At 48.1% G+C, this 18,473-nt stretch overlaps 11 protein-coding genes across 11 annotated transcripts; 6 read left to right on the forward strand and 5 right to left on the reverse strand.

Annotated features, from left to right (window-relative positions):
* Positions 1-379: 379 nt before the first annotated feature.
* Positions 380-2,352, forward strand: BJ212DRAFT_1341264 (gamma tubulin). Its single transcript, XM_041335138.1, has 10 exons — positions 380-471; positions 530-696; positions 753-935; positions 995-1,285; positions 1,342-1,497; positions 1,551-1,697; positions 1,756-1,917; positions 1,981-2,096; positions 2,152-2,215; positions 2,270-2,352. The coding sequence occupies exons 1-10, from the start codon at positions 423-425 to the stop codon at positions 2,297-2,299; spliced, it is 1,365 nt and encodes a 454-aa protein (XP_041195030.1). The 5' UTR covers positions 380-422; the 3' UTR covers positions 2,300-2,352.
* BJ212DRAFT_1341269 (ylMBF1) lies at positions 2,353-3,334 on the reverse strand. The gene is made up of 6 exons (XM_041335139.1): positions 3,136-3,334; positions 3,073-3,075; positions 2,951-3,020; positions 2,819-2,901; positions 2,607-2,769; positions 2,353-2,552 (listed from the first exon to the last, which is right to left on the reverse strand). The coding sequence occupies exons 1-6, from the start codon at positions 3,220-3,222 to the stop codon at positions 2,509-2,511; spliced, it is 450 nt and encodes a 149-aa protein (XP_041195031.1). The 5' UTR covers positions 3,223-3,334; the 3' UTR covers positions 2,353-2,508.
* Positions 3,335-3,871: 537 nt separating this feature from the next.
* On the forward strand, positions 3,872-5,316 carry BJ212DRAFT_1048431 (uncharacterized protein). The gene has a single exon (XM_041328932.1). It carries the CDS (start codon positions 4,005-4,007, stop codon positions 5,214-5,216), a length of 1,212 nt encoding a protein of 403 aa, XP_041195032.1. The 5' UTR covers positions 3,872-4,004; the 3' UTR covers positions 5,217-5,316.
* A 684-nt stretch (positions 5,317-6,000) lies between these two features.
* Positions 6,001-7,572, forward strand: BJ212DRAFT_1478734 (uncharacterized protein; the record flags this gene model as incomplete). Its single annotated transcript, XM_041339750.1, has 2 exons — positions 6,001-6,222; positions 6,274-7,572. 2 exons carry the CDS (start codon positions 6,001-6,003, stop codon positions 7,570-7,572), a joined length of 1,521 nt encoding a protein of 506 aa, XP_041195033.1.
* A 165-nt stretch (positions 7,573-7,737) lies between these two features.
* Positions 7,738-8,751, reverse strand: BJ212DRAFT_1445952 (nucleolus protein; the record flags this gene model as incomplete). Its single annotated transcript, XM_041338169.1, has 4 exons — positions 7,738-7,968; positions 8,041-8,099; positions 8,156-8,361; positions 8,426-8,751. The coding sequence occupies 4 exons, from the start codon at positions 8,749-8,751 to the stop codon at positions 7,738-7,740; spliced, it is 822 nt and encodes a 273-aa protein (XP_041195034.1).
* A 78-nt stretch (positions 8,752-8,829) lies between these two features.
* Positions 8,830-10,340, reverse strand: BJ212DRAFT_1341287 (tetraspanin). The gene is made up of 5 exons (XM_041335141.1): positions 9,938-10,340; positions 9,650-9,882; positions 9,443-9,591; positions 9,324-9,390; positions 8,830-9,263 (listed from the first exon to the last, which is right to left on the reverse strand). Exons 1-5 carry the CDS (start codon positions 10,080-10,082, stop codon positions 9,201-9,203), a joined length of 657 nt encoding a protein of 218 aa, XP_041195035.1. The 5' UTR covers positions 10,083-10,340; the 3' UTR covers positions 8,830-9,200.
* A 489-nt stretch (positions 10,341-10,829) lies between these two features.
* Positions 10,830-11,657, forward strand: BJ212DRAFT_1297991 (siroheme synthase; the record flags this gene model as incomplete). Its single annotated transcript, XM_041332646.1, has 1 exon — positions 10,830-11,657. The coding sequence occupies one exon, from the start codon at positions 10,830-10,832 to the stop codon at positions 11,655-11,657; it is 828 nt and encodes a 275-aa protein (XP_041195036.1).
* A 923-nt stretch (positions 11,658-12,580) lies between these two features.
* Positions 12,581-13,226, reverse strand: BJ212DRAFT_1445955 (uncharacterized protein; the record flags this gene model as incomplete). Its single annotated transcript, XM_041338170.1, has 4 exons — positions 12,581-12,702; positions 12,762-12,861; positions 12,916-13,007; positions 13,070-13,226. 4 exons carry the CDS (start codon positions 13,224-13,226, stop codon positions 12,581-12,583), a joined length of 471 nt encoding a protein of 156 aa, XP_041195037.1.
* A 199-nt stretch (positions 13,227-13,425) lies between these two features.
* Positions 13,426-16,287, forward strand: BJ212DRAFT_1478739 (uncharacterized protein; the record flags this gene model as incomplete). Its single annotated transcript, XM_041339751.1, has 8 exons — positions 13,426-13,622; positions 13,649-14,579; positions 14,630-14,822; positions 14,874-15,617; positions 15,668-15,736; positions 15,785-15,886; positions 15,935-16,210; positions 16,265-16,287. 8 exons carry the CDS (start codon positions 13,426-13,428, stop codon positions 16,285-16,287), a joined length of 2,535 nt encoding a protein of 844 aa, XP_041195038.1.
* Positions 16,288-17,010: 723 nt separating this feature from the next.
* On the reverse strand, positions 17,011-17,474 carry BJ212DRAFT_1267756 (ATP synthase complex subunit H-domain-containing protein; the record flags this gene model as incomplete). The annotated part of the gene is made up of 3 exons (XM_041330677.1): positions 17,011-17,250; positions 17,315-17,370; positions 17,432-17,474. Coding segments are annotated over 3 exons (339 nt in total), but the record flags the coding sequence as incomplete, so codon positions are not given.
* Positions 17,475-17,707: 233 nt separating this feature from the next.
* On the forward strand, positions 17,708-18,176 carry BJ212DRAFT_1478741 (uncharacterized protein; the record flags this gene model as incomplete). The annotated part of the gene is made up of 5 exons (XM_041339752.1): positions 17,708-17,814; positions 17,878-17,893; positions 17,969-18,004; positions 18,056-18,079; positions 18,132-18,176. The coding sequence occupies 5 exons, from the start codon at positions 17,708-17,710 to the stop codon at positions 18,174-18,176; spliced, it is 228 nt and encodes a 75-aa protein (XP_041195040.1).
* Positions 18,177-18,473: the final 297 nt, after the last annotated feature.

An 18,473-nucleotide genomic window follows, 5' to 3' on the forward strand; every position in this document is an offset into this window, starting at 1 on the left:
GTGCACCTAGCATGGTGCTTCTCTTTATGCATCTGTCTCCTTGGGTCTTCCCAAACTCAGCAGCTCGTCCTAGCTCGTCCTGTAGCGCACAACAACATTCACCCAGGGGATTCATTTCGTCGTCACACATGGATGGCTCAAGGCCACCACACGCTTATCTCCATGACACAAGTTTGATTTGATTTGACATAATACACATACTCACTGGGCTCAAGGCTCGTAGACACAATCACATAGTTACCTGCATCATTAGCTTCTCTTTCTACGTGCAAATGTTTTCGTTGTTAGTGGGAGGTGGTCCATATAATGTTAATAACTCTTCTGCTGTTATGACTCTAAATGCTGTGTGTGAATGAGTTAATGAATTCAGATGCGCGTCACGCGTGAATTTGATGCAATCTTGAACGCGTCCCGCGTCCATCATGCCTCGTGAAATAGTGACAGTCCAGCTCGGACAATGTGGCAATCAAGGTGAGCTCTCGGAGCCCATTCAAACTTCAGGTGTTCTGATCTAGTGACTGAAAAAAAGTGGGCGCTGTATACTGGCAACGCCTCTGTGCTGAACACGGGATCAACAAAGAAGGTATTCTCGAGGAATGGGCGACCGAAGGCGGGGACCGCAAAGATGTCTTCTTCTACCAGGCGGATGACGAGCATTATATCCCACGCGCGATTCTTGTCGACCTCGAGCCTCGCGTACGTGCTCCTACGATGTATTGCGACTGATCTCTTAACTATGTAGCATTGTCTAGGTTATCAACAACATCCTCACCTCACCGTGGGCGAATTTGTACAACCCAGAAAACATTTTTATGTCGAAAGATGGAGGTGGTGCTGGAAATAACTGGGCGCATGGGTATGCTTCTGGGGAGAGACTGTATGAGGAGGTCATGGAAATGATTGATCGAGAAGCTGAGGGAAGCGACTCTCTGGAGGTGAGCATCGGCTTCTGCTTCGCCTTGGCCTTCGTAGATCTTCATGGACTGTTTTACAGGGCTTCATGCTTATGCATTCAATAGCAGGCGGCACGGGCTCAGGATTCGGTTCCTTCATCCTCGAGCGCTTGAATGATAAGTTTCCTAAAAAGCTCATCCAAACATACTCTGTTTTCCCGAATGCCAACGAGGGTGATGTCGTGGTGCAGCCTTACAACTCTCTCCTTACCCTTAAGCGTCTAACAAACCACGCTGACTCGGTTGTTGTCCTGGACAACGGCGCACTGGCGCGAATATCGGCAGATCGGCTGCACGTCCAGACGCCTACTTTTGACCAGACAAATCAGCTCGTGAGTGCGCAAACAGAGTGATATTGTTTGATTGCTCAGCCTAATTACTACCAAAGGTTTCTACAGTTATGGCTGCGAGCACTCAGACACTTCGATATCCAGGATATATGAATAACGACCTTGTGGGCATAATAGCCTCACTCATACCAACGCCTCGATGCCACTTCCTCATGACCTCGTACACGCCTTTCACAAGTGATCAAATCGACAAGGTTTCTCTCCTCGGTCTCTGGTGCACAAATTTACTTATCTCCTGTATTATTAGGCAAAACCAATTCGTAGAACGACTGTTCTTGATGTCATGCGGCGTTTGCTTCAGCCCAAGAACCGCATGGTGTCCACAACACCAAGCAAAACGGCCTGCTACATCTCGATTTTGAATATCATCCAAGGAGACGTCGACCCAACTGACGTAAGACTCCACCATTCGTTGTTCATTTGACACTCTGCTCACTCAGTCTTGCATGTAGGTGCACCAATCACTTCTGCGGATACGAGAACGCCAGCTTGCGAACTTCATACCTTGGGGACCAGCATCGATACAAGTGGCTTTGACACGTCGTTCGCCATACGTAACGACAAATCACCGTGTCAGTGGACTCATGCTTGCTAACCACACAAGTATTGCTTCGGTAGAAAGACATCTGTGTACGTCTTTACTCGATGCTAAGATCTGTTTTTCTTTCTTTCTGTAGCTGTTCAAGCGGATGCTCGACCAGTTTGACCGGCTACGCAAACGAAATGCATTTTTGGAGCAATACAAGAAAGAGAAGATGTTCGAGAACGGACTGGAAGAATTTGATGATGCGAGGTGAGTGATTCTCAAAGTCTACGGTCAGGGACTTGATTTACTGGTGGCCCATCAGAGCGACTGCAGAGGAGCTGCTCAAAGAGTACAAGGCTTGTGAGAGTGCAGATTATATTACTTATGTAAGTTCTTTTGTTCGCTTATCCTTGTGTCTGCGCTCATGTCAAGAGATACAGGGGGCGCCAGACGCAGAACAGGGCTCATAATAGTATCGCAGTGAAGTTCATGTATAGCATTCCCTCGTTGCTCAGCAGCTACTTCTATTTTCCTTCAATTTTCATTAAGTATGCTCAGAATTGCAAACGATGTCCAGTACAATATTGCAAAAAAATCTAGTGGCGACAGACAGAACTACATATATGATAGCAATTCACACTGGTATGTGTCGATATCATGCGACGACGGAGGGGTCAAATTACGACTTTTTCGGCCCCTCCAGCTTCTTTCCAATATCCGCACCTGTAAACGCACGTTATTTCCGAATGCTGCTCGAAACGGGACGTCTGTACTCACCACGAAGCTTGACACCCAGAATCCTCTCGAACTTGCCGAGGACCTGAGGATTAGGGATAGCCTTTCCAGATTCGTAGTCCTGTATCACAGAAGGCTTCTCGTTCGTCTTCTGGGCCAGGTCCTTCTGAGTAAACTGCTTCTCCATGCGAGCGGTTTGGATAGCCTATGTGCTGTGTTAGCGCTCACGTGACGGACCACGAGTCAGTACCGACCTTGCCGACGCTTGCGTTGACTTTCGGTGGAGGAGCGACTTCGTTCTCGCGGTCCAGCTTGGCTATGCGTTGGTGATCTGGCCCTGCATGTCACACAGTTAGTAATTCGTATGATACTGTGCAAAAACGCACCTGGACGGGCTTTGTTCCCACCAGCGGTGACCTTCTTGTCTGTAGCAACGACAGCCCCTGTTCTGCGCGCCTTTTGAGATCATCAGTCAAGTATGTTTAATCTGGAAGCAAAAGAGACAAACGGCTAAAATTTACAATTCATCAGACATGTATTTCAAGTACAAATGAGTGTACCATTGCTCACCATTTAGGTCTGACGTGTTGCGGGTGACTTTTGGGGCCTTAGCCTTGAATCCAATGACGGTCTTGCTGTCCCAGTCGAGGTTGCTCATTATGGCTTTCAGTGGGAGTTGAACGTTGAAACGAAGCGGTGATCTATGTTGTGGAGGATAGGTTTGTGGCAAACAACTGGCGGCGCCGCTTATTCATAACGATCACGTTGTCACAGCTTGTCACAGTCCGAGTCACGATATACTCGGACTCGTCACAGACCAGTACACCAGGGGCACAGCCTGGTACAGCTGTGTCTCCAGATTTGAATTTGTGTCGAGTCACAGACTCGTCTGCTAGTGGTAAGTGACTAATAATTGGATATGCTTACCACTTATTTAACTCATTCCGTCGCAGCCGGATCCGACGCCGCAGAGATTTTTGTCCTGAAGAGATTTAGAACACTGGCGACTGCTTGAGCACACATTCCTCTTTGTTACCTGGTTGTTGGAACAAAGATGCACTGTTGGATCCCGGAGGTCGCGCGGGTTATCTTCGAATATGTCTATGATCCTCTCCGCGAAGAAGAGGATATCGAAGGTCGCGTCACGGTGGTCTAGCAAGAACGTGTCGAACATTTAAAGACCCTGCCCTGGACGTCCTGTGGGCTCAGCTCGACTCTTTAGATGCACTCGTTCTCTGATCTGGTGGGAGCCGAAATCGCTGGGACCAATCGGTGAGTGGGTCATCATTATCTGCTCGCCCACCACTCAGAACCTACCCTTAGATCTGGGATCGTCCATTGTACGATGCAGACTGGCGCATTCTGGCGCGTTATGCAAAACGCGTCCGCACGCTGACGATCTCACCTTATTCAGAGACATGGCATATCCGAGTCAGTATTATGCGACTTCTGAATTGTTTTCTCCTTCCGGGACCCCTTCTTCTGAATTTCACAAAGTTGAATTGGCTATCCAACAATGAAGAATACTTTCCTTTTTTACATTGTTTCTGCGGGCCTAATCTTAAGACCCTGAGGCTTTCTCCCGTCTGGTGGGATGTCAGCAAGTGTATCGCTATTGCTTCGCTTGCATCATCATGCCCTTCTCTCGAGGAATTTATATGCCCAGACGCAGATGAATTTTCAATACATGCAATCAGCGAGGCAATTTTGGGCTGGAACAAGCTTCGACTGTTGCAGGTCGGTCCTATGGACAAGCAGGCTTTGGCGCACGCAGCCTCTTTGCAAACGCTTCAAGAGTTGCATTTCTCTGCTTCATCAGATCCTAGATCCTCCATGTTGGAATTTTCCATTCCCCATGCTCTGGTAGCAATTTCAGTCCCTAGACCTTCTTTCTTTCAAGCATTCATGCAAAACGCCCATTTCTCAATTCAACGCCTGGAAATTCACTGCTCCCTCTACGATGACTCCTTCCCCGAACGTTTCTTCTCTCACTTACAAGCGTGCTTGATACATCCCGGGGAACTCACACGGCTCGCGCTGACCGTGGACCGGATATCAGACGAGGATGGTAGCAACGAATCGATCGTGCTCAACTCTCGCATGTTACAGCCAGTCCTATCATTCAAGGGACTCGACCATTTAGACCTTGGGCATTCGTGCACCGCGCATATTGATGATACCTTTCTCAAGGAGATGGCCCTGGCTTGTCCACACCTACAGGGACTCTGGTTGGGTGACCAGCATAACTGGCTCGTTGCTCCGTTGTTGACCTTCGCTGGAGTTACATCTCTTTTGAAATACTGTCGCCAGTTGTCTTGTCTCGGCATTTTCTTTGATGCCACTTTCAAGAGTGATACGACGTATGTGGCCTCGGCCGACGCAGTCAGTCCAAGAATCACAGAATTTCTTGTTGGGGCATCCCCCATCGGTGATCCTGTGAAGGTCACAGCAGTACTGTCCTTTCTATTTCCAAGTGTAACTCACATAAATCATTCCATTCCCAATAAAATCCCCGTCGAGCTTCAGGAAAGGAGGGCAAATTGGGAAACAGTAAACATGTGGTTGGAAACATTTGTCTCGGCCTGGAAGGAAAGTAGGCAACAAGGCTGGTTGGAGGGGAAGGCAGAGGTTAAAGAGGATACAGTAGCGTAAATATCAATTCAATCATTCTTTTTGTATCTTATAGCCAGTTCGGTGGTGTTATAGATCACCAGAGCCTTCGTAGAAGGGTGTTGAATATTCTTTATGACTGAATAAACACATTCTCTAACTGGGTCGGCCGTCAGCAAATATTGTTATGACTCGATCACTGGCATTGAGATTACAAAAATACTTCTATAACCTTGCCGACAAGCATTTTGCTTACGATCATATTCAGCAGCTCCCACTTTTCCCTTACAACCCTTACACCTTCCACTTGACCTCGGTGAAAAAATTCATGAGACCGGAGTTCAATTGTCAAAAGCCAAGCTTCAAGCATCGGGGATCACCGCACATGAATACGGGAGCTAATTAGAAAATCGGATAGGATTTTAGATTAGCCCTTGTTACTGGAGGTTTGTCGACTACATAAATCCGATGACAATTTCGCCGTTCTTCGCGAGTTGCTCGTTGCGTACTACTACAAACCGGGTATTATATCGATCGGGGACCCGAGGAATGATTGCATTGTCACACCTTGATCAATCATGTCACAGCTATGTAGCAATCAGTGAGTGAGCGCTTGAGCGCTGCACATTGTCCTATAGTTTTGATTGACTCGGAAATAAGTGTGCTTAACGGGAACCGCTACAGGGTGTGCAAGTCTGGACAGTACGTCGTCGTTTATCTGCTCGTAAGCGACTAGTAGTGTACTATTCTTACGACTCATTAACGTTTTGTCGCAGAAGATTACTAAACACACTTTCATCTTTGTTACTAGTTTTTTCGAATGAAGATGCACCACTGGATCCCAGACGTTGCACAGCTTATATTCGAATTTGTTTACGATCCCATCCGCACAGAAGAGGACTGCGAGGGTCGCGTCACAGTTGTCGGTTTAGCACGAACGTGTAGAGCATTTAAAGACCCTGCCCTGGATGTCTTGTGGGCTCAGCTCCACTCTTTGGATGCCCTCGTCCTCTGTTCTGGTGGGAAGCGGGATGGCAATAACAAATTAGTGAGCGAGCCAATATGTTTTTCTCTCCCGTTACTCAGAACCTGCACTTAGATCTGGGATCGCCCATTGTATGATGCGGACTGGCGCATTCTCGCGCAATATGGAAAACGTGTCCGTACGCTGACAATCTCACCCCAATCGAATACATGGGACATCAGTACCATGCAACTTCTGAGCTGTTTTCCTGTTCCAGGACCCATTCTTCCGAACCTCACAAAGTTGAATTGGCTCTCCGATCGTGAAGACTTCTTCCCTTTCTTACGTCGTTTCTGTGGGCCCAGTTTGACAGCCCTTAGCTTTTCGCCCATATCGTGGAGTGTCCGGAAGTGTGCTGCTATCGCATCGCTTGCACCATCATGTCCTTTGCTCAAGGAATTTACATGCGTTAACGCAGAGGATTCGTCGATGCAAGCGATCAGCGAGGCAGTTGTAGGCTGGAATGGACTTCAAGTGTTGCAAGTTGGCCCTTTGGATGAACAAGCTTTGACGCACGCTGGCTCTTTGCAAACGCTTCGGGAGTTGCGTTTTTCTGTTCCAGATTTCAGATCCCCGGTGTTAGAATTTTGCTCCCCTCATACTGCGGTGAAGATCTCAATACCTTCACCCTCATCTTTTTATACATTCATCCAAAATATCCATTTCTCGACTCAACGTCTGCACCTTTTCTGCGAGCGCTATGATGGGATGTTCCCAGAACTTTTCTTCTCGCGCCTAAAAGCGTGCTTCAGGAATCCTGGGGAACTTCTAGAGCTAGGGCTCGTGAAAACGATACACCACAACAGATCAATTATTCTCAGCTCTATCATGTTGCGTCCGCTCGTGTCATTCAAGGGACTCAGCTACTTAAACCTTGCGGATCTATGCACCTCGCATATCGATGACACCCTCCTTGAAGAGATGGCGGTGTCCTGTCCAAATCTACATGACCTCTACCTGGGCGACAAGGGTCGCTGGCTCATCGCCCCGCTGGCAACTTTTGATGGAGTTGTATCTCTCTTAAAGCACTGCCGTCAACTCTCCTCTCTAGGAATTTTCTTCAGTGCCACTTTCAAAAGTGACTTCACAGACGTGCTCCAAGCTGATGCCATCAACCTAAATATCAGAAACTTTTCCGTCGGTGCATCCCCCATCAGTGATCCTATGAACGTCACGGTGGTGCTGTCTTCGTTGATTCCTAATGCAATTTGCATAAATCATTGCGCGCAAGGGAGTGCGGAGCTTCAGGACATGGAGGAAAAGTGGGACACAGTAAATACGTGGTTCAAGCCGTTTGTCTCAGCTCGGAAACACAGTTGGGAGCAAGGCTGGTTGGAGGGGAAGGCGGTGGTTGAGAAGAATGCAATAGCGTAAGTATTGTTCTTGTACATTCCCTAGGATATGCCAGTGTTTGATTGATAGAATATTTTATCAGATCAGCCCTGAAATGATTGTGCATGTTCTACCAGCGGGGTGCGTGGACAGTGGACCAATGAGTTCAAACTTTTACGACGTGCCTATCAGTAAAGGGTACTATGATCATGGCAATAGGATTGCAAAGTTATTTCTATCACCTTGCCTACAGACAGTCTTCTTACGATACTCGTCGAGAGACTTATGGTCGCTCTCAATTTTCCTATACAGCCAATACGCCATTTTCCCGCCCTTTCTCCACTTTCGCTGGACCTCGGTAAATCCGAGGACGTTCATGAGAGATTGAAGATTATCAAAAGTCAAATATCGCGAATTCTCCACGCACGGAAGCGGAAGCTAGTAAGAGGACCAAGTTAGCTCTCCGTTCATGGATGCGCTAAAGACTTGTGAACCAAGTCAGTTGCTTACCGCAAGAAAGAGTAGGCCATCTGGGGCTAACATTGAGTGCGCGAGGCATAACATTCGCCCTGAAAGGTAGTGTCAAGTTGCGGGTAGCACGAACACTGCACATATGCATGTATACCTCGATCTCTTGGGTTCGGAACGAAGTTCACGACCAAGCTCAGGCTGATGATATCCCACTTGCCTCGATTCTCATCCTCGTCCATCAACAGAAAATCCTGCTCTACAATAGAAGGATGGCGGCTGCGAAGGTCCATGGGTGTGTTATCTATCCATGATATGCATGTTCGATAGTTGTCAGGCTTTAGAGCACCGACTTCTAGAAGCCTGTTTGTCGTAGATGTATTAGAGCCAGTTCAATTGCTCCAATAAAGACGTGGCTCTTAAGTACCTCAGCTTCCCTTTGGCTTCCCTCTTCCAAAGTCCCATATCGATCAGCCACTGTATGAGCACTTTCTCACTTCCGCCACCGCGGTCATTTCCCTGCCCAATACTCGACATACGCTGATAGGCCGCCAATCCTCCCAGCTCGTCGATCTCACGTTCTATTTCCCCAAGTGCTTCAGCATTGGCAGAAGAGGCATTTTTCAGCTGTCCCTGTTTTTTCAGCAGGACATGAAACCGTCGGATGACAGTGCGGCTTGAGGTGGGGGTGCTCGATGAGCTCGCTTTGTCAGTATTCGTTACAGGAATCTTCTTTTTGCGAGTCCTGGGCATGGGTGACGTTAACAAGCTGAAATTCTTGTGTGCGGTTCTGAGAGCATGACTGTGATACGGTGGTGTATCAAGGTTCTTGATTAGCAAACGCTGTGATACTGTATACGGCCAGATCTTGTTCCGAACCATTGAACACCCATTCATTATCAGAACAGCTCGATAATCACAATAATTGGTCCAGTACAAACTAAAGGCTTAAAGGGAGGTCCGCATTCAAGAACTCAATAACTATTTGAAGTTCCTTCTTTAGGTAGGTCTGGCTCGTATCCAAGACAATGAAACAAATGAAACCAATATAAAACCAATGGAACAATGTCCTCGAATTAAAAAGACAAGTATCGAATGGCTAAAACACCATCCGCAGCCACGGACCACGGGGTAAGCCTTGATTGTGTGAACGAACAGGGCGGATTAATCGATAACAGTTGGGAGAGCGGTAGCAATGCACTTTAAATAAAACTGTGCCCGCCACGCTTCGAGTCAATCTTTTCAAAGCGCTCGAACTCCCGCCTCTGGTTGAGAGGGAAACAGATCAACGGTGCGGCCAGTTTCTAAGACAAATAATAGCTTACCTTCTTGATAACGCACATATTTGCCAGGAAAAGACCAATCACAATTGCCATGAAACCATCAACAGTGCTACAGAGGGTATAAGAGTTCTGTCTGTGAGGAAATAACAAGGGAAAGGTACCTGAAAACGTTGTTCAGTGTCAAATCTGTAAACTTGGTAATGGGCGTGACACAGAAACTGTTCAAGGCAGTTGCAGCGGCCTGATTGGGGCAGGTAGTGCCTCCAAACGCAACCTCATCGGCAGCGTTGAAGTAGCCACAGCACTTGAGCTATAGAAAAACAAGGAAATCAACATAACCACGAGTCACAGGTCTGAGTGGGACGCACCGTATCCTGGATCAAAATCTTGGTCTCGTTGCTCTGTTGCCCAAATACAGCATGATAATTATTCCTTTCATGCAGTGTAAAGACCCAAATATATGTGCCGATGACTAGAATGATGATGCCGTTTGCAAGAAGTACCCAGTTGAGAATTTTCAAGCCGAGGGTGCCGCGTTGCATAATAACAAGTAGTGACAGAACAAATGTAGCGAGGAGAGTTATACCAAGCACGCTACCAACTTCAAATGTCACTTTCAGAGGGATGTTATACATAAAGGTGCATAGAACACTTACCAGTCAAGTTCACACCACTGAAAGTCAAGTTGAACAAAAGGTTGGGCTGACGCCATACGATGGACAAGGTGAGCGAGAGGACACCAGCGGCCATGAGGCATGTATCAAAGAATGCCCATGCTCCAATCAATTTCTTCGACAACATGATTGTTTTTGCCTGGATGATGGAACTAGATAGGGAGTTGTGTAGAGGAGGGTTGGAGAATCGAGGGAACAGACACCCTAATGAATGGGTTGGCTTGTGGGCTGGATCGAATTGATGGAGTTACTCTTCCGGAGAGTAGAAAAACGATAGCACCTGGCTAGAGCTCGATGCCAAAAACTGGTCAAACGACGATCAACGTCAAGCTTCTGCACAGCAGGAGAAGAACGAAAGAAAGAAATAGTGAGCACTCTGTAAACCAGAGATTGGAGATCACAGAATTTCACTTACAATATGTATATGTGTAGTATGCAGATGGCGATGCAAGGAAATGATGATGATCAAAATTTGATGCGGCTATACAGGAGTTCAGGGCAGTTCGAGATGTGAAAAAAAAGCCGCCAATCTAGTGTCAAGGAGGACTCATGGAAGGCTATGAGAGGGCAGTGGCAGGCGGCAGTATGATAGTCCTCGTAAGGACACTTAAATACAGTACTCCTTCTGTTTTTAGTATTTACAATTAAATAATTTCAGTCTCCATGACAAACACAACAAACTTTGTACAACGTGACCACGCTGCAGCCTGCACAACCATAGACGCTCATCCACTTCAGACGGCATCAGTTCTCAGCTACCACGAACTCACCGTAGTCTCTCTGTAAGCTCTTTTCCGTATAACTGACTGGCTCCTTATCACGATACTCTGCACAGCAAGGTCATCAATCATTTTTACTGATTTGAGATTCTGACATGTCTCGCCTTGGCGGCGGTTCTCTGTTGCTGGCCTGGCAACTGAAAGAAAAACATGTGCTCATCGTTGGCGGTGGTGACGTCGCTTCTGGTCGTGTCGAATCTGTGCTAGCCGCTGACGCTCGCGTGACACTTATCAGTCCAAGCGACGGACTGCACACTCTTACCAAGTCTTTCCTCAATGGACCGTACAATATCACGTACCATGACCGCCTTTTTGGAGGTGCAGAAGACCTGGCTGGCGTTGATCTTGTATTAACGGCAATTGATGATGTGGCGCAGTCTCGTATCATCTGTGGCCTATGCAGGGAGCTCAAGATTCCCGTTAACGTGGCTGATATCCCGGAGTCGTGCGACTTTTATTTTGGCTCTCAAATCCGTGACGGCCCCCTTCAAATTATGATCTCGACGAATGGCAATAGCCCAAAACTGGCTAATATCATACGGAAGAAGGTCGAGCAAAGCCTTCCAGAGCACGCCGGAGATGCAATTACCAGGGTGGGTGAGCTGAGAGTCAAGTTGAAGGAGAGAGCCCCTGGTGTGGGCGGTGCAATTGGGAAGAGACGGATGCGGTGGATGATTGATGTCTGCACTTCTTGGGAAATGGAGGAGCTTGCTCTATTGGACGACCAAATGATAAGGAAACTTCTCGATGACGGTTGGGAGAAGAATGCAGTTCCATCTCCTGGCGAGCTCGGAGCTAGGTCATCCCGTCAGGTGTATGATGCCAAACTGAACCTCACGGCCCCTGGCGTTTTTGTTACGACGTTGAGCTTTGTCGCGGGCGCTACTTGCGCAGGTCTTTTCTTGCTCGCCCGACGACGGTGATCCTTGCATATACCGCCTCGCCCAGCCTCAATACATGCGCTGATATATTTTACTCTTTTATCGCAAGTTACTTGGTTTATTCCTGTTGGTATATGACGACAAGCTTACTGTGATGAAGCACACTATTTCTGGGCTGCATATTGCCTCTCTACTATCCTTAACGACAGTAGACAGCAATAGACATTAGCCCCGTAAGTTGCTGGTCGTGTCACTGCTGTGTCAACCTGATGCGTTTCATCGGCTGCTGTGTCTTCCTATCACGCGCATTTTGTGGTTCAGGTTGTCAACCTGACATGCAGTGTAATGGTGACCCGTGCGTCGGAAGGGTACTCGAGCATTGTTTTCCTTTAGTGCTTAAGGCGGATGAATCGTTGGTTGACCGCCGTGGATCAGTTGTGTCCAAAGTAATCACCACTTTCGTGGATCTGATACCTGCGTTCCCATTTGGACGATTTAGACGAAGACACGGTATACGACAGCTCTGCATCGACACTAGTGCAGTAACCCTTTCGCGTGCGAACACCAAGAAGAGGACAGCCACAAATACCAAATTGCGCTCAAGTGACAGCGGGCAGTTATTGAAGGGCCAAAGCAGGCATGCTTCCAAGTACACCACTTTGACAGCATTAATCTGTACGGGAGTCCACAAATAGCGTGGTGCATGAGGGGAGTAAGACTGAGGACTGAGGCAATGTCGATACTGGCGATCATCCCGTAATTGGAGCATGAAGCTACTGCATGTATCAATCAACTACGGTACGATCATTGGTAGGGATTGGCGGATCCGTAGTCTGCTAGAAAACGGGTAATGTACAATGGCGTGTTTTGGGGTGTCAAGGACCATACTAGGTTTTATCACTGGCAGGCATTTCTGGCCGCCTGTTTGACCAGGTCATCGATTGGCCGATGGAAGGAATGATGTTTCATAATGATGCAATGGGAGTCTCAGGGATTTGTACATCCGGCGTTATATCCTCTGTCACTGTTCGTCCATAATGTGTTAGGAGCCCAATAGCAGAACCAATCCCAGCACCACCAAGCACCACTGTTAGAGATAAACGGGCGTCATACACTAGTATATCACTTGTGAAATATTTTGCTCACAGTTCACCGTGCTCGCTCTCTTCCAGAGGATTGCAGGCGTTAGTACCGCAAACAATATCGCGCCGATAGTAGAGTGGTCGTCAGCACGTAATGAAGCAGCCTGGAATTGAAGCAACCTCAACTTTGAGTAGCATTCACGATTAATTGGACATACGTCGTAGGCGTGTTGCACGCGCCGGCTCGTCACAGTGGCTTCACTGGCCCTGGACGAGCGAACATACTCGAGCATGCCTCCTCCTGCGCATCCTAGGGGAGCAGGATTCAGGATCAACAGGAAATGAAGGTGTCACATCATTGTGCTTGCATACCTACTGCGCCGCCTGCCCATGTCGCGCGAAGGAACCGATTGACAGTGAAGTGACCTTTGCCTTTCCGCATGAGCACAAAAGCAGCGTATGCCGGTAGAGTGAGTAAAGAAAATACTTCATATCCTTTGGTCATTCCTCGTCGCACGAGAACTTCCATGTCTGCGGCATGAGTCACTGACAGCCCTTCTGAACCATTTCTGGAGCGATTCAGAGACGTCGCGGTACACGATGAACGAGGTGTGTAACATGTCACGTGCCATGCACGGACCATGTGTGGATGAATAAGCTTTGTCTGCATCGTGCGCCTTGTTCTTGACCTTGACCCTTATTTGACTGCTATTGACCTTGCACTTGCAATGTCAGTCTCACCATTTCCTGAGCTATTGGATGCACCAATGCACGACTTTGCGACCGAAATCGATGTTCCAATGAACCCAGCAGCTGCACAAGAATTCTTTGTAGAGTTATCCATGGATCACGATGGTCATCACACGATTTATAACCAGGAGGATGTTGAGGTCGACATGGAGACTTACTATGATGGCAATGCAGAGTATGAAATGGCTGATGAGACGGAAGAGTTCAACGACAGCCATTATCAGCAGAGCCGCTCGACGTGGAAGTCTACGACGCTTCTGACGCCCGCTCACCTCAGCCCATACCTGATCCACACCCATTACCGTCTCTGATAATTGATCCAGAGATTTCATTGCTTTCCACCCCTGCCCCTTTCTCGGATGCGTTCACCCCCCAGCTAGCCACCATTCCTGCTGAACACGACGCATCTACTACAGATCGCCCAGTGGAAAACGACCATCCTGTAGCTGAAGAAACAGAATTCAATCTTCTGCGAGAGGAGGAATCTCTCGCTTTAACCCTCGAACAATCATCGAAATCGGATCCCCTTCATCTTGCCACTGCTGCCGATGGAACGGCAGCAGAGTTAAACGTACCTTCTGCTGCTTCGGCAGATCCATATGGTTTAGAAAAACACGCAGATGCTCTGGTTTCTGAAACCACTGGTAGAGCAGGGACGTCTGTTCAGCCTACAGAGGCAGAACCCACGCTTCAACCACAAGTTGAGGAGCAGTCTGAAACGTTCCACCCCTCAGATGTCCTATCTGATGATAGCGTGCACCCTCAAGATGAAACCCACGCGGAGGGCTTCCACGAAGGGACAGACAATGCTAATGATCCACACGAAATATCTGATGGGGTTTACATTGACCCGCCACCCGCTGTTTTTCTGTCCATTGGCTCCTCTGAAGTACCAGAATACTGTTTATTCAACCAGCCTCCAGTGGAACGCGGGTCCCGCAGTCCGTCTGCAGGAGCTAGCAACCAACAGGCATATGTGCTGCTCCTGGAGAATCGGCCGACGTTGTACTATGAGCCCCTTAGTTGCGTATTCGAAGCACTTAGGCAGGACGAAGTCATTTCCAGGATTCCTGACTCTCTCGAGGGAGAGTTGGTGATGGACGCGTATGACCTTCAGCTCGCTGTGTTGGAGGTGGGCATAGTTTCTTCTTTTGTGCCGGATAAACGCTGATTTCCATGTAGGATAATGTTTACGCACAGGAAGTCAGTTTGCATGACCTGAATGTGCTGCATGATGGCTCTGATTTTACGGGCCCTCTCCGCATCCATCTGCGTTCGGCGATACCTAGGTTTATTTTACGTTACCGTTTACTTCAAGAACAGATTTCTCGGCTTGACCTGGCTGCAGCCGTTGATGAAAATGTTGCAGCAGAAGGTTTGTATTCCTCTTCAACAGCGTCGAAATTAGTTTTAAATGTTGCTGCAGGATACGTCCCCGCAGTTCAACATGATACCGCTCCAGAAGCAGAACGTCACGAGGAAGAAGATGCGAATCACCACGAGGAAGAAGGTGCAGATCATCACGAAGAAGATGCAGATCACCGCGAAGAAGGAGCCCAACACGAAGTACCTCTGCTTGATGACCAGAAGGATCTCGATGGAACAGAAGGCGTTCTTGAGCCGAAAGTTCCTCTAGACAAGCTCCAGGGTGATGATGCCCTCGCAAAGGACGTGGCTTTTATCCCACAGGCTGTGACGGATGTCGCCTATCACAGCGTTAGTGGCGACGTAGCACAGGCCTTTGAAGAGGAGGATAATTATGAAGGCGCGAATGTCGGCACAGAGTATCAGGAAGAGGGCGAAGGTGATCATGACACCGCTGCCATACATCAGATAGCGGATACAGATGCTGCTGTAACCGTGTTCGACATCAATGTGCAGTTCGGAGGGGAAGAGACGGAGTACCAAGATTACATACAGCCGGATGAGTATGGCGAAATCTATGAAGACTTCCCCGAAGAGGACGACACGCACACAGAATTTGGATATAATCAAACGGTGGGTTATGAAGAAAGCGGAACGGAGGCTGCATCAACAACAGTAGAGGAGTCACAGGCGGGTTTGCCTGTATCTGACCACCATGAAGAAGAGACTACATCAGTGCCACCGGCACAACACATTGACTTTGAGCCCACTCAGAGATCAGACACAGGAGACAGCGTTTCAAATGGTGAGCAATGTTATTTTATTGAATGTACTCGTTTCCTCACCTTGCGCTAGAACGAGGAGATGGTTTACCATCATACGAATCTTTCGAGGAAGAGAAGAGCAGCCATGACACTGACAAAGGTCTGTCCGAGTATTTCGTCACTTGATATTGGCACTGATGCCAATTAGATCTCATAGTAGATCAGGATACAGATCAGCCCGAATCATCAGCGCAGTTCCCAACAGATGAGTCGGATTCTAATTTACTTGCAATACTTGAACGCGAGGCTGGTAAAGTGGCTAGTTCTTTGTGTGGGAGTGCGCTGACCCATAATGCAGATTTTGAGCTAGATCATTCTTCGTCTTACACCAATGCTAACCCCGCAGAAGAGGGTGGCGGACAGACTTTCCCAGTTTTGGAAGAGGAATGGGATAAGTGGGATGATGAGTTAGATGGCGATGGCGAAATTGATGACGAATGGCTGGACCCTGGCGATGCTGTGTCCAATGAAAGCTCTGTGACTCTGTCCAGCAATTCATCTGCAAAACGTCATCACGACGACGTCGACCCCGAAGAAGGTGAACTTGAAGCTGGCACACCTCATAGTTCACCAGGTATGGCTTAGTCTTGTGTTACGCATTGGCTTTACTGACTACGGTGTATTGAAGAAAAACGACCTCGCATTTACTGAGACAGCACCGGCGCCCCATATCCTCTTCGTCGCCGTTCTTTCCCCGCGCCTCCTGCACTGCTACTACCGCGCAGTCTCCTTGCCTGCTCCTGGCAGGCCTAACTTATCAGACTTTTTCATTTTCATGGCCCTGGCGCGACTCACGCACGCATCCCGAACATCAAAATTACGATCGTAGGCTAAGTACCGTTCTTCAGGTTTCTATTATGTCCCCTGTTCTTTCGGTCATTTTCTCGTGACTCACCTTTACAGCATATTCGGTCGTGCTACCGGCTCACTGAGAGCGAGGTGGAGCTGGCGGCGAAGAATAGTATCATTTGGTAGAATCTGGGAATGGCTATGTGTGGTTATGTTCTTGGTCTGTTTGACCGTCACCGAGCCCTAATGACTACAGTCCATTTTGGCTCCGAGCTTCCTTACGACCAACCACCCGATTTTATGACATTACGGTGTTGATAGCACGCCACTGTAATCTTGTATAATTCTCGTCGAAAACGATATCTGTACAATAACGACGTTCTGCAACTAGCACTACGGAGACTCCCGGAGAGGCACCATTATCGACACGGGGTAAGACCTTACTTGCAAATCTCGTTAAATTTTGAACTAGATGAAGATGCTGCATGCACAATAGAGTCTAGATCTATTCGCCTCACGCATACCTCTCGCAGGATAAATCTAGTGCATTATTCCTAGTCAGAAAGTGATTGAGGTATCCTCAACTCAATGGTGAACCTCTGCCTGCTTCACGTCTGCCTCCAAGAATCCGAGGAATGCATCCGCACCCTTGCCCACATCCTCCCCTGCGTGCACACTCGAACTTGTAACCTCTGCCTCGGCTTTTGTGGGCTCAGTCGCGTCATATGCGGTCAGCTCGGCAGCGAGATCGACAGGAAGAGTGGGGGGTTTTGGAACGGCGGGCAGTGAAAAATTCTTAACAACGCCAACATGTGCGTCTTTTGCCTGGAGAATATATGGGTGAGTTGCCGGAACTGAGCTGAGTCAGACGTTGCTGGAAAAAACGAACTGTAGCAGGGGGCTTGTAAGCTTTTAGCTCCTTGACATAGAGGTCCTGGACAAGGTCTGCCGAAAGGCTTCGTCAGTCCATTGTCTCATGTGCCAGTCGGCGAAATGCGGAACAAACCTTTACGAGCAACGGACGTCGTAGAGAAGGTCCGTGCAGAGCGGGCCTGTCGATGGACACATAAATGAGCTCAATGCCATAAAATATTGATGAACTAAGCTTGTGAACTTACCGCTTGTCTGAGGAATTTCATGGACGACATGGCTAGAAAAGAGGATTGAGCGTGACGTTACGCGGTGTTGCTCCGTGTTGTTTGAGAGTCACGTGCTGAGTCTAGGTATATATTGCCAGTTGTTCAACCCAGGATATTCCAGTGCAAACGATTCATATATCACAATGTTCACTGTTATTGCCCGTCGTGTTCCGCTTACTCGGCTTGTCCTCTCAAGGGGTTACACCTCAAGTGTCAAAGAAGGCAGTGTTGCTCAGAGCAAGGGATTCTCGTATGTGTAGACTCTTGCAGCACAGGGGACGTGTATCTAACCGTGTTTAACTGTAGCAAAAAGGAGAAAGCTCATGAAGGTACATTTACCTGTGGCAAATCTGGTATTATTGTCACACTCATTGATTGCCATTCACAGACGAGTACGCTCGTAGGCACGAAGCGAGCTGCTGCGCAAGCTGAAAGCTGAGGTGTGCATCACAAGAATTCCAATTGTTCATTGCCCTGACTCAGTTCTGTAGATCGAGGCGAAGAAGGAGGAGCTTGTAAGTTACTGGTATTTCCGTCGCTTGATGGCATTCTGACTTTGAACATCAGGCCAGACTTCAGGAGAAGCATGACGAGGTCAACTCAAAGCAGTAATCGGCGGCTTAGTGCAATGGTGCCAATGGGTTGCAAAGGTTCAACGTACAGTACAGTGCTGATCATGTCTGAGTTTTATTCCCATGTCGCTGGCCATGCAATGCCGTTTCCTCCGATCTTGTAGCTACACCACTAGCTACTTCAGTAGCGTCCGACTCCGTTTAAGTTTTGGATGGACACATACAAACGTTGCTCATTGTTGCCAATTGTTGGGCTTTGTTCGGCAAGCACATCGAAAGTTCACGCAATTAAGTAAGGCTATCCAACAACGTTAACGTCAAGCATCCCCGTAACATT

This window comes from Suillus subaureus (genome assembly GCF_016647635.1).
Source record: "Suillus subaureus strain MN1 chromosome Unknown BJ212scaffold_9, whole genome shotgun sequence".
NCBI lineage: Eukaryota > Fungi > Basidiomycota > Agaricomycetes > Boletales > Suillaceae > Suillus > Suillus subaureus.

Excerpts from the sequence above, each read along its gene's own strand:
- BJ212DRAFT_1048431 (XM_041328932.1), top strand. The coding sequence starts at position 4,005 with ATGCGACTTCTGAATTGTTTTCTCCTTCCGGGACCCCTTCTTCTGAAT.
- BJ212DRAFT_1341287 (XM_041335141.1), bottom strand. The coding sequence starts at position 10,082 with ATGTTGTCGAAGAAATTGATTGGAGCATGGGCATTCTTTGATACATGC. Across the intron at positions 9,592-9,649 it reads AGATTTTGATCCAGGATACG|CTCAAGTGCTGTGGCTACTT; the intron begins GTGCGTCCCACT and ends GTTTTTCTATAG. Across the intron at positions 9,391-9,442 it reads ACACTGAACAACGTTTTCAG|CACTGTTGATGGTTTCATGG; the intron begins GTACCTTTCCCT and ends TACCCTCTGTAG.
- BJ212DRAFT_1341269 (XM_041335139.1), bottom strand. The coding sequence starts at position 3,222 with ATGAGCAACCTCGACTGGGACAGCAAGACCGTCATTGGATTCAAGGCT. Across the intron at positions 2,770-2,818 it reads TCAACGCAAGCGTCGGCAAG|GCTATCCAAACCGCTCGCAT; the intron begins GTCGGTACTGAC and ends CACAGCACATAG. Across the intron at positions 2,553-2,606 it reads TCTGGGTGTCAAGCTTCGTG|GTGCGGATATTGGAAAGAAG; the intron begins GTGAGTACAGAC and ends GTGCGTTTACAG.
- BJ212DRAFT_1341264 (XM_041335138.1), top strand. The coding sequence starts at position 423 with ATGCCTCGTGAAATAGTGACAGTCCAGCTCGGACAATGTGGCAATCAA. Across the intron at positions 1,918-1,980 it reads ACCACACAAGTATTGCTTCG|CTGTTCAAGCGGATGCTCGA; the intron begins GTAGAAAGACAT and ends TTCTTTCTGTAG. Across the intron at positions 2,097-2,151 it reads GAAGAATTTGATGATGCGAG|AGCGACTGCAGAGGAGCTGC; the intron begins GTGAGTGATTCT and ends GTGGCCCATCAG.